General features: G+C 51.3%; 1 protein-coding gene across 2 annotated transcripts in view; it reads left to right on the top strand.

The window, feature by feature from the left end:
* Positions 1 to 1,726: 1,726 nt before the first annotated feature.
* The window catches only part of LOC310835580 (transducin-like enhancer protein 1), a 43,348-nt gene continuing 32,425 nt past the window's right edge, over positions 1,727 to 12,649 (top strand). Inside the window, exons 1-5 of one of the 2 annotated variants that reach the window (XM_083720339.1) lie at positions 1,727 to 1,976; positions 8,037 to 8,143; positions 9,864 to 10,006; positions 10,942 to 11,005; positions 11,532 to 11,576. In XM_083720339.1, the coding sequence (XP_083576465.1) occupies positions 8,120 to 8,143; positions 9,864 to 10,006; positions 10,942 to 11,005; positions 11,532 to 11,576 (276 nt within the window). In that variant the 5' untranslated portion in view covers positions 1,727 to 1,976; positions 8,037 to 8,119. The remainder of the gene's footprint in view (positions 1,977 to 8,036; positions 8,144 to 9,863; positions 10,007 to 10,941; positions 11,006 to 11,531; positions 11,577 to 12,649) is intronic. The other variant, XM_083720338.1, reaches the window with a different exon arrangement.

The following is a 12,649-nucleotide window of genomic DNA, read 5'->3' on the forward strand; positions in this document are numbered from 1 at the left end:
CCTTTGTTGGCAAGGTGATGTCTCTGCTTTTTAAGATGCTGTCCAGATTTGCCATCGCCTTTCTCCCAAGGAGCAGGCGTCTTTTAATTTCGTGACTGCTGTCACCATCTGCCGTGATCATGGAGCCCAATGACAACCTCCCCTCCCTCTCCGTTCACTTCCTTTAAAGGGTTAACAGCATCGCCCCCCCCTCCCGCTTCTTCAGAGCTGTAATCCTTTTGACGGTTAGCCTTTTTCCTCCCTCCCAGTCCTTTAAGGGTTAAGGTTAATCTCTCCTCTCCCTGCTCTCCAGACCTTTTAAGGATTATTTTCCCCCTCCGCCCCCCATCCAGACCTTTGAAGGTTCAACCAATTCCCCACCACCCCCCACTGATATCCCCCCCCCCTTAGCACTGCAAGATTTTAAAGGACTAAGTCCATTACCATTCTGCCAGTGCTCCAGGGCTGGAAGAGTTAATCCAACCTCAGCCCAGTTCAGCCCTTAATCCGAATTCCTTCTGAATTTTCTTCATATGTGGTGGGTGGGTGTGTTTTTTTTAAAGACTAATTGTACCGCTCTTGTCCTGTCAAGGGTTAACCCAGTTTGCAAACACAGGAAAATCAACCCACCCCCTCCAGGCCTTCAAGGGTTAAACAACACCCTCTTCTCCTCAGGTTCTAATAATAATAATAATAATAATAATAATAATAATAGTTGAACTAATTCCTCCCCCTCCGGGCCTTGAAGGGTTAAGCGACCCCTCTGCTCCTGTCTTCTCTGGCCCTTTTAAGGGTTAATTTTCTCCCTCCTCCTCCTCCCAGGTCCTTTGAGGGTTAAGCAACACAACACCACGTTTTTTTAAAGGGTAAGGCAATTGTGTTGAACCAATTCCCCCCCCCCATTTCTGTCCAAGCTTTTAAGGGTTAAACCAATTCTCCCCTCTTCTCCTGCTCCAGACCTTTAAGGGTTAAGCGACACCCTCTGGCCCTTTTAAAGGGTTAAAACTCATTCTCCCTCACTAGCCCTTGAAGGGTTAAGCGACGCCCTCTGGCCCTTTTAAGGGTTAAAACTCATTCTCCCTCTGGCCCTTTTAAGGGTTAAAACTCATTCTTCCTCACTAGCCCTTTAAGGGTTAAGCGACGCCCTCTGGCCCTTTTAAGGGTTAAAACTCATTCTCCCTCACTAGCCCTTTAAGGGTTAAAACTCATTCTTCCTCACTAGCCCTTTAAGTGTTAAGCTACGCACTCTGGCCCTTTTAAGGGTTAAAACTCATTCTCCCTCACTAGCCCTTTAAGGGTTAACCGACGCCCTCTGGCCCTTTTAAGGGTTAAAACATTCACCCTCTGGCCCTTTTACGGGTTAAAACTCATTCTCCCTCACTAGCCCTTTAAGGGTTAAGCGACGCCCTCTGGCCCTTTTAAGGGTTAAAACTCATTCTCCCCTAAGGGAAAAAATCTCCGCCTTTGAAGGGTTAAACCCATTTCCACCTTTTCCCCCTCCAGCCTTTTACGGGTTAATCCAATTTTCTCCTCTCCCGCCGCTCCAAGTCCTCCGAAAGGGTTAACAAAAAAAATCTCTTTCTCTCTCCACGCTCCCCCCTCCTCCCCCGCCTCTTGGCTACACCGCGTCCTTCCAGATTGACACATTTTCTACGGGCGGCCGCCTCGGACCAATCGGAAGCACCCCTCTCCCCACCCCACGTGGGGACCGAACGTTTTCCCCCCCTCCTTGCCTTCCGATTGGCTGCGGCGCGCCGGACTGTAGCGAAAGAGAAGCAGCCAGACCCCACGTGGAGCTTGGCGCTCGTTCATTGATCGCCCTCCCCCGCAAGGCTGCTGTGTGGGGGGGTGGCGGGGGGGGGGGAGGAAGAGAGAGAGGAAGAGAGAGAGGGAGAGGGGGGGGTCTCACACCCATTCGAGGCAACGGGCCTGCGTCCCACCCACCCACCCACCTCCCTAGGCTCCTGGAGGGCCCGATCCTGGCGTGCAGTGGTTTGGTGAGTGCCTTTATGGGGGGGGGGGCGCTGAGGTTTGATGGGGGGGGCGTTAGCCGAGAGGCAGAAGGCAGGAGGGGCCTTTTCCTCATGTCTGATTCCCCCCTCTCTCTTCCTACCTGCTAGTAAAAGGAGACCCTTTTGTTCGGCCTGGGAGATTATCAATGAGGACGGGGGGGGGGCGGGTGGTTTTTTTTGGGGGGGGCGAGGGTGGGGGGCGCGGTGAGAGGGAGGACTGCAAGCCGCCAGAGGAGGAAATGGGATCTATTTTTTTTTTAATTGGGGGGGGCTAATGAGAGTTTCTTGGGGAGTTAAAAAGAGAATTTGGTGAGGTGGGGAGAACTTGATGGCGGGGGTTTACTTTAAGCAGAGCATTGGGGGGGGTTGTTGAGGGGGGGAGAAGTTTTCTCCCTAGTTGTGGTCTAATTGTTCTTTCCTAGGGCTTTATGCTGGTTTCTGCCTCCCCCCCCCAAAAAAAATACCCATTTGCGTCTATTTGATTTTCCCCCCTTCTCTGCCCCCACACCTGCCAACTCACCTGTATTTCCCTGAGGATGAAGACCACCTAGTTGTGGGGGGGGGCGCTCATTTTTTCTTGGGAGCCACCCCCCCAAACCAACCACTGCCAACTGCTACCCAGGGTTTTAAACTTTTGCTTAACCTCCTTGCTGCCCCCTCCCAAGCCGAAGGAATTAAGAGGCTGCCCTTGAGCATGTGCAAAGTGCATTCCCATCACTTGCCCTTGAGCACGCGCAAAGTGCATTCCCATTGCTTGACCTTGAGCATGTGCAAAGTGCATTCCTATCCCCCACGCTGTTAGAGCGTGTCAAAAAGGGCATTTTCCCTGCTTGGAGATCTGATACTATTTTCCAGTGGGAAGGGCCCCCCCCCCCCAAGATTCATTTAGTGCGTGAACCTCAAGGAAAGATAGCTCAGTCGGTCAGAGCTCGGTGCTGATAAACGCCAAGGTTGTGGGTTCGATTCCCTGTAAGGGACAGAATTCTGCATATTCCTGCCTCCATCCGGAAAAAAAAACTTATTGGGAATAAAAAACACAGCAAACGTGCAAATCTGGGTGGCTATTGGGGGTGTATATATCTGGGACGCGGGTGGCCCTGTGGGTTAAACCACGGAGCCTAGGACTTGCCGATCAGAAGGTCGGTGGTTCGAATCCCCGCGATGACAGGGTGAGCTCCCGTTGCTCGGTTCCTGCTCCTGCCAACCTAGCAGTTTGAAAGTACGTCAAAGTGCAAGTAGATAAATAGGTACCACTCTGGCGGGAAGGTCAACGGCGTTTCCGTGCGCTGCTCTGGTTCGCCAGAAGCGGCTTAGTCCTGCTGGCCACATGACCCGGAAGCTGTACGCCGGCTCCCTCGGCCAATAAAGCGAGATGAGCGCCGCAACCCCAGAGTCGTCCGCGACTGGACCTAATGGTCAGGGGTCCCTTTACCTTATATCTGGATGTACATTAGGGCCAGTGGGATTGTCCCAACTGGGCACCAGACAACACCACTGGTTGGTTGGGAATGTAATGGGGTTTCTTTACAGAGGGGCCCCCAAGTCTTTGCCTGACCACAAGTTCCCCCCAAAATCCCAAGTGGGTTCGAAGATGTCCAGGTATGCTCATCTAAGTTGTATGGGATCGACAACAAAATCCAGTGCCCCAAAACATCCCTTCCTCTCTGGGTGCCCCATTTCTCCAATACAGGGCCTCATCCACCTTTCATTTTACAGTCTTTCCCCGCAATCCCCACTCCTTGCAAAGCCAAGCAGGGTCCGGTGAGGTTGCAATTCTGTGTCCAGGGTGGCTGTCTCCCAGCTCCATCTGGTACGCAGGATGAGACCCTCCCTGCCCGTAGACTGTCTGGCCAGAGTGGTGCATGCTCTGGTTATCTCCCGCTTGGACTACTGCAACGCGCTCTACGTGGGGCTACCTTTGAAGGTGACCCGGAAACCACAACTAATCCAGAATGCGGCAGCTAGACTGAGGACCGGGAGCGACCGCCAAGACCATATAACACCAGTCCCGAAAGACCTACACTGGCTCCCAATATGTTTGCGAGCACAATTCAAAGTGTTGGTGCTGACCTTTAAAGCCCTAAACGGCCCAGTATCCCTGAAGGAGCATCTCCACCTCCATCGTTCTGCCTGGACACTGAGGTCCAGCTCCGAGGGCCTTCTGGCCGTTCCCTCCCTGCGAGAAGCGAGGTTACAGGGAACCAGGCAGAGGGCCTTCTCGGTGGTGGCGCCCGCCTTGTGGAACGCCCTCCCTCCAGATGTCAAGTAAGTAAACAACTACCAGACTTTTAGAAGACATCTGAAGGCAGCCCTGTTTAGGGAAGTTTTTAATGTTTGTTGTGTTTTTATATTACATTGGTCTCTCTTTTTTAACAATGAGGACTGGAATCTTACTTGATGTTTAGGAGAAGGACTGTGGCTTCAGTACTTTGGAGACAGGAGCTCCCAGATTCAATTCTTTGCTGCGGCCCTGCAAGCCAGAATAGGCAATATTGTGCTATATGGACCAAGGACCCGATTCTTGGCATCCTGAGTCCTTTGTCTGAGGCAGTCCTCTTCCAGCCGAGCTGCCAGTCCTGAGTTTGAATTCCCCCCCCCCCCAAAAAAAAAACAACCCAAGAATTCAAACGCTTACTCTGTGGTTTTGGCTTCGGTCTGGCTGCAATCCTGCACCCAGCTTACTAGGGAGTGAGTTCCCCTGAATGCACAGGTCATTTCTCAGTAATCACGCCTCTTTTAACACATTCATAAGAGCCACTTCTTATCTGCGTCGAGAAAGCAAACCTTTCCCGGTTTTTGCTAAAAAAGCCCGCCAGCAAAAATACTCTCGCTTCTTCCTCTCTGTCAGCCCCAGGCACCGCTGTGCAGGGGTAATGAAAATAATATTCCACACTGAGCATGCTCCAGCAGAGACGATTTCCCTCTTAAGTAGAACACCCACCTGCAGGGGCAGTCTACCTTTATATACCATCTGGTGGCAAGAGAGGGAAAACAACCAGTAAGGGGGATTTTTCCCCTCTGTGGGCTGCCCATGGTTTGAAACTGGATAATGTTGGGAGCCGCCCAGAGTGGGAGGGGTATAATTAATTAATTAATTAATTAATAATTTATTTGTACCCCGCCCATCTGGCTGGGTTTCCCCAGCCACTCTGGGCAGCTTCCACAGAGACCAAAAATACACTAAAATGTCACACACTAAAAACTTCCCTGAACAGGGCTGCCTTAAGATGTCTTCTGAATGTCAGGTAGTTGTTTATCTCTTTGACATCTGGTGGGAGGGCATTCCACAGGGCGGGTGCCACTACTGAGAAGGCCCTCTGCCTGGTTCCCTGTAACTTGGCTTCTCGCAGGGAGGGAACTGCCAGAAGGCCCTCGGTGCTGGACCTCAGCGTCCAGGCAGAACGATGGGGGTGGAGACGCTCCTTCAGGTCTACTGGACCAAGGGGTTTTAGGGCTTCAAAGGTCAGTGCCAACACTTTGAATTGTGCTCGGAAACATCCTAGGAGTCAGTGTAGGTCTTTCAAGACCGGTATTATGTGGTCTTGGCAGCCGTTCCCAGTCACCAGTCTGGCTGCCACATTCTGGATTAGTTGTAGTTTCCGGGTCACCTTCAAAGGCAGCCCCACGTAGAGCGCATGGCAGTAGTCCAAGCGGGAGATAACTAGAGCATGCACCACTCTGGTGAGACAGTCTGCAGGCAGGTAGGGTCTCATCCTGCGTACCAGATGGAGCTGGTAGACAGCTGCCCTGGACACAGAATAGACCTGCGCCTCCATGGACAGCTGTGAGTCCAGAATGACTCCCAGACTGCGCACCTGGTCCTTCAGGGGCACAGTTACCCCATTCAGGACCAGGGAGTCCCCCACACCAGCCCGCCCCCTGTCCCCCCAAAACCGTACTTCTGTCCCACAACCTTGGCAACATCAGCACCACACGATAACCAAAGCAAGTGGAATTGGCATGCTTCGATTCTGCGATTTGGTGGGTTTCTGTTGGCGCCGCTGAAGGGAACAATAAAACTGCAGGATTTGGGGTGGAGGTCTGCCACCTGTCCCAAAATAAGACCCCTCCTCAAATGCCCAATTTAATCTGCATGATGTCTGCCTCTGATGATCTGGCCCCCGCAGGCGTGAGAAATTATACACTTTACATGCCCAGAGGCGCTCTTGTCGTATTAAAATATTTTAACTGAAGTGTGGGGGTTTTTTTATGCATGGAGAGAAAAAATTAAGGGATTGAAGCCCTGATTCAGCCCCACCCCACCCCCCCTTTCTGCAGGAAAAAAACCCCACATGGACAGGAGGAGAAATTAGGGCACCTTGCAAGGTGCATTCGCTCAGTGTGGGGTTAATAATGCCGGCCTACGCGGGTGGCGCTGTGGGTTAAAACACAGAGCCTAGGACTTGCCGATCAGAAGGTTGGCGGTTCGAACCCCCGCGACGGGGTGAGCTCCCGTTGCTCGGTCCCTGCCCCTGCCAACCTAGCAGTTCAAAAGTACTTCCAAAGCGCAAGTAGATAAATAGGTACCACTCTGGCGGGAAGGTAAATGGCGTTTCCGTGTGCTGCTCTGGTTCGCCAGAAGTGGCTTAGTCCTGCTGGCCACATGACCCGGAAGCTGTACGCCGGCTCCCTCGGCCAGTAAAGTGAGATGAGCGCCACAACCCCAGAGTCGGCCACAACTGGACCTAATGGTCAGGGGTCCCTTTACCTTTACCTTACCCCGCAAGGGTGGCGCTTGTAGGAGAAGAGCAAGGCAGTGTGTTTGACACGCTCTTATATAAAGTGGTAATTAAGGCTGCGATTCTGTCTATGCGCAACTTGAGCGTAAACGCCCCCCCGTGACAAACCGGGACTTCTGGGTGAAACATGCTCTGCACCAGGGGTCAGCAAACTTTTTCAGCAGGGGGCCGGTCCACTGTCCCTCAGACCTTGTGGGTGGCCGGACTATATTTTGGAAAAAAATAATAATGAACGAATTCCTATGCCCCACAAAATAACCCAGAGATGCATTTTAAATAAAAGCACATATTCTACTCATGTAAAAACACCAGGCAGGCCCCACAAATAACCCAGAGATGCATTTTAAATCAAAGGACACGTTTGACTCATGTAAAAACACGCTGATTCCCGGACCGTCCGCAGGCCAGATTTAGAAGGCGATTGGGGCGGATCCAGCCCCCGGGCCTTAGTGCTGAGTCTACACATCTCCCAAAGTTCCTAGCCTGATTTAATCACTACCAGCTAATGGCAGTGGTAATTTCTACTTTTTAATTATAATTTCTCCCTTTGCACCTGCAATTTCACAACAACAAAAAAACACAAAAAACAGCTGTACTGTGTGATCGCTTGCGGTCCATTCTTGTTCGCCATAGGTGACCAGGTAAGTTCCCCGTTAGCTGGGAAGAGGGACGGACTATTAAAGTGCTTTGGGAACTGTAGTGCTATGAGGAGGAATAGGGGGGTGTCTCCTAACAACTCTCAGCACCCTGAGCAAACTACGGTTTCCAGGATTTTAAATTTTTTGGGGAGGGTTGCTTAAAGTGGGACTATCCGGCTACAAACGCGCATTGCAGGTGGCGGCCTAAGCCAAACATGGATTTCAGCGGGTCTACTCTTGAGTAAGGGATACGGGTGGCGCTGTGGGTTAAACCACAGAGCCTAGGGCTTGCTGATCAGAAGGTCGGCGGTTCGAATCCCCGCAATGACGGAGTGAGCTCCCGTTGCTCGGTCCCTGCTCCTGCCAACCTAGCAGTTCGAAAGCACGTCAAAGCGCAAGTAGATAAATAGGTACCGCTCTGGTGGGAAGGTAAACAGCATTTCCGTGTGCTGCTCTGGTCCGCCAGAAGTGGCTTAGTCCTGCTGGCCACATGACCCGGAAGCTGTACGCCGGCTCCCTCGGCCAGTAAAGCGAGATGAGCGCCGCAACCCCAGAGTTGGCCACGACTGGACCTAATGGTCAGGGGTCCCTTTACCTTTTTTACTCTTGAGTAAGGCTTGACCAGGTGCAGCCCATCGGTTCCCAGTTCACAATTTGCTTCCCAACAGGTGACCAGGGTTTGGTTCGTTGCGGAAAAACAGGATCGAGAGTGAAATTGCAGAAACAACATTCCTATGGTTTTGCTCGAAGGATGTTCCCTCAAAACCGACCACCGGTGAGTCTATCCCCGATTTAAAGGTCCCGTGGAAAATGTCTGTTTCCTAATTCTTTGGAAAGGGAGCAGGCCGCCAAACCGTCTTAAATATAGTCCGTTTGGAACTGATTTTCGCCTTTCAAAATGCTATCCACCCACAAATTTCACATGCTGCAAACTTGGGCAGTTAACTGTTTTTGTGTGTGTATGTGGTGAGAAGTTTTGCAAAGGCCTTTTTTTGGATAGTACACTCTCCTGCTTTTGATCAAACCAGGGATATCCTTTTTTTTTTTTGTAATAAAACAACAGAGCGAAAAGAGATCTGTCTATATATTTCTGGCCTCGCCAAAAGATAAAAATAAACAAGTGTCGCTCACTGGTTCTGTGCTTTATGATTTTTTATTTTATTTTGATGTACGCTGCTGTTGATATTGATATCAATATCCATATCGTTACATATATGTATATATAAATATATAAAGGAGTTGTTGGTTTAGATAAATACTTTGATCTATAAGCAAAACTACTTTAAGCTGCAAACAGCACGTTTCCTTAATTGTTTTGCAATAAAACCACAGAATGGTTTATATCAATCTAGCGATCAGCCTTCTCCCTGTAAGTAAAGAGGGCCATCTTCCCAGGGGAGTTAAATCTGGCGGGGGCCGCATCCCAAGGTTTCTGCAACCTCCCTTTCTCTCTTTCCCTGCCCAGCAGGCTGAAGCGGCCAGGCCGTAGCTCATCAGGTAGAGCTAGGTCCCAGGTCGCTGTGATTTTTAGCTCTAGGTTATCAGGCAACAAAATGTTACCTGGGACTACCGTACAGTTGTACCTTGGAACTCAAATGCATTGGCTCCCGAAGAAATCGGTTCCCGAACAATCAAAACCTGGAAATGAGTGTTCCGGTTTTTGAACCATTTTCAGAAGCCGCAGCACCTAGGACTTGCCGATCAGAAGGTCAGCGGTTCGAATCCCCGCAATGACGGGGTGAGCTCCCGTTGCTCGGTCCCTGCTCCTGCCAACCTAGCAGTTTGAAAGCACGTCAAAGTGGAAGTAGATAAATAGGTACCATTCCGGCGGGAAGGTAAACGGCGTCTCCGTGCGCTGCTCTGGTTCGCCAGAAGGGGCCTAGTCCTGCTGGCCACATGACCCGGAAGCTGTACGCCGGCTCCCTCGGCCAATAAAGCAAGATGAGCGCTGCAACTCCAGAGTCGGCCACGACTGGACCTAACGGTCAGGGGTCCCTTTACCTTTTTATACCATTCAAGTATTCCATCATTGCATCCATCAAAACTTATTTACACTGTTGAATTTATCTTAAGGCTTCCAGCGTTTTCAGCTGTACACGATTATTTTCCATATATTAAATAAACGTTATCCTGTCTTCTCTAAAGGTATATTCTCCTTGTTCTCTTATTCTGTATGTTAAGTCTGCGAGTTGTGCATATTCCGTCAACTTAAGTTGCCATTCTTTAGCTCGTTTTACTTTTTGGGGGGCTCACGAAACACGGGGGCGCAGTAGCAGCATACATAAATAACCTTTTTTGACAACCTGGGAATCAGGGTGTGCCAATCTCTCTCTGAGGTTGGGCGACCGCTTGTTGTGGTGGGGTTGGTATGGATGTCCTCTGGGGGGCCCTCTATCTCCGATGCAATGTGAGCACTCCGAAGACCCGGCAAGCTCCTGTTTCCTTACGGTCCGACGTCGGTGGTGATTGGCCTTTTCACTACCTGTCTCTCCCAGGGTCACCTGCAGGCAGCACCCGTGGTCACTGCTGCCGCGACCAGTGTCGTCTCGACGGCCCAACAGTCCTTGAAGCTGACTTACCCGGAGATCTTGGACCGGATCAAGGAGGAATTCCAGTTCTTGCAAAACCAGTACCACAGGTAAAACGGCCAGGCTCTTTTTTGGGGTGGGTGGGGTTCATACTCAGTGGGGCGTGGGTGGCGCTGTGGGTTAAACCACAGAGCCTAGGGCTTGCCGATCAGAAGGTCGGCGGTTCGAATCCCCGCAATGACGGAGCTCCCATTGCTTGGTCCCTGCTCCTGCCAACCTAGCAGTTCGAAAGCATCTCAAAGTGCAAGTAGATAAATAGGTACCGCTCCAGCGGGAAGGTAAACAGCGTTTCCGTGCGCTGCTCTGGTTCGCCAGAGGCGGCTTAGTCCTGCTGGCCACATGACCCGGAAGCTGTACGCCGGCTCCCTCGGCCAATAAAGTGAGATGAGCGCCGCAACCCCAGAGTCGGTCACGACTGGACCTAATGGTCAGCGGTCCCTTTACCTTTACTGGGGTTCATAATGACCTGCCTATGTATTCTAATAGTATAACCCAGGGGTCGGCAAGGGGTCGGATACTCCACGGGCCGGGCTGGCGCAGCGTGACGCTAGAAATAGTGTCTGCGCATGGCCAGACGCTGAAATTTGCACCTGTGCAGAAGCGATTTCCGGCACCGCGGACATGCACAGAAGCGATTTCTGGCGCCTGGGCATGCGCAGATGCAATTCCCGCCATCTGGGCATGCGCAGAAGCGATTTCCGGCACTGCAGACATGTGCAGACGCGATTTCTGGTGTCTGGCCATGCGCAGAAGCGATTTCTGAAGCCACGGAAGAGAGTCCGCACCGCGCTGCCCCGGGTTAGCGCAGCACACGGAGACTCGCTGAGTAGGTGGCTTAGTTTGTGGGCTGTTTGTGGGCTGGTTAAACGGCCTCTGTGGCCACTTCTGGCCCATGGCCCTTAGGTTGCTGACCCCTGGTATAACCAGATCAGTAATTTTTGATATAATTTTTGATCTTCCCATGTCCGTTCCCTTCTCTTTGCAGCTTGAAACTGGAATGTGAGAAACTTGCCACGGAAAAAACAGAAATCCAGAGGCATTATGTCATGGTAAGCGCCGTACTGGGGCAAATGTGGGGTTTTGGGGGCGGGGTGGGGAAGGCTTGGATGATAGTGTAAAGAGGGTCCACCTAAGCCGTGACATGGGTGGCGCTGTGGGTTAAACCACAGAGCCTAGGACTTGCCGATCAGAAGGTCGGCGGTTCGAATCCCCGTGACGGGGTGAGCTCCCGTTGCTCGTTCCCTGCTCCTGCCAACCTAGCAGTTCGAAAGCACATGAAAGTGCAAGTAGATAAATAGGTACCACTCCGGAGGAAGGTAAACGGCGTTTCCGTGTGCTGCTCTGGTTCGCCAGAAGCGGCTTAGTCCTGCTGGCCACATGACCCGGAAGCTGTACGCCGGCTCCCTCGGCCAATAAAGCAAGATGAGCGCCGCAACCCCAGAATCGGCCACGACTGGACCTAATGGTCAGGGGTCCCTTTACCTTTAACTTTAAGCCGTGACTTACCACACTCTTATATGCACAGGATCTGTTCTCTTGCTTCAGAAAAATAAAATAAAAATCTTTGTTTTGCAGTACTACGAAATGTCCTACGGTTTGAACATCGAAATGCACAAACAGGTACATTTATTTATATATGTGTTTATTTATAGATGTGTTTGTGTATGTATGTGTTTGGCTCTGATCTGACAAGGCCCCTCCATGTGTTGTTGTTGTTTAGTCACTTAGTTGTGTCCGCCTCTTCGTGACCCCCTGGACCAGAGCACGCCAGGCCCTCCTGTCTTCCAGCGCCTCCTGCAGTTGGGTCAAACTCATGCTGGTAGCTTTGAGAACACTGTCCCACCATCTCGTCCTCCATCTTCCCCTTCTCCTTGCGCCCTCCATCTTTCCCAACATCAGGGTCTTTTCCAGGGAGTCTTCTCTTCTCATGAGGTGGCCAAAGTCTTGGAGCCTCAGCTTCAGGATCTGTCCTTCCAGGGAGCACTCAGGGCTGATTTCCTTCAGAATGGAGAGGTTGGATCTTCTTGCAGTCCATGGGACTCTCAAGAGTCTCCTCCAGCACCAGAATTCAAAAGCATCCATTCTCCGGCGATCAGCCTCCGTGTGTAGGGGGAAGCAAAATCACGCAGGGTCTCTGCCCCCAAGATCCTCCAATCTAGACAGCAACGAGCCTTGCTGAGAATAGCAATTTCAGGCGTCTGCTTCCGAGCCTCACAACCTTGAGGACGCTTGAAAGGGGATATACAAATGTAACGAACGATGGCAATCGATCAATATTCAAGGAAGGGCTGTGGGACCTACTCTGTTTCCTAGGGCTGCCGTACGCCCATGTTTTCCCGGGAATCGGATAGCATAATGGCGCCCGGCCTTATTTTATCTCTCATTTTCCAAACAAATTTACGCATCCGGTTAAAGTTACCAAATAAGAATATCAAACCCTTTCCCCTTGCCTCTCCGTAGTTGCTTATGCCCGATATCGCCGCATATCCGATTTAAATCTATTTATTATTTGTCCTTTTCCGCTCAGTTCAAATTATTAGTTGGCTGCTTGTTTTAAGTCCACCCCTGCTGGCGTTTTAAAGCTGTTTACAGTTTTCTCGGGCCTGCCAACCGTAGAAGCGCGGCAAGTGTTGTGCGAGAGAGCAGGGCCTTTTCGGTGGCTGCTCCCAGATTGCTGCATCGCTTCCTGAGAG

The sequence above is a fragment of the Podarcis gaigeae genome (assembly GCF_964106915.1).
Source record: "Podarcis gaigeae genome assembly, chromosome: 18".
Lineage (NCBI taxonomy): Eukaryota > Metazoa > Chordata > Lepidosauria > Squamata > Lacertidae > Podarcis > Podarcis gaigeae.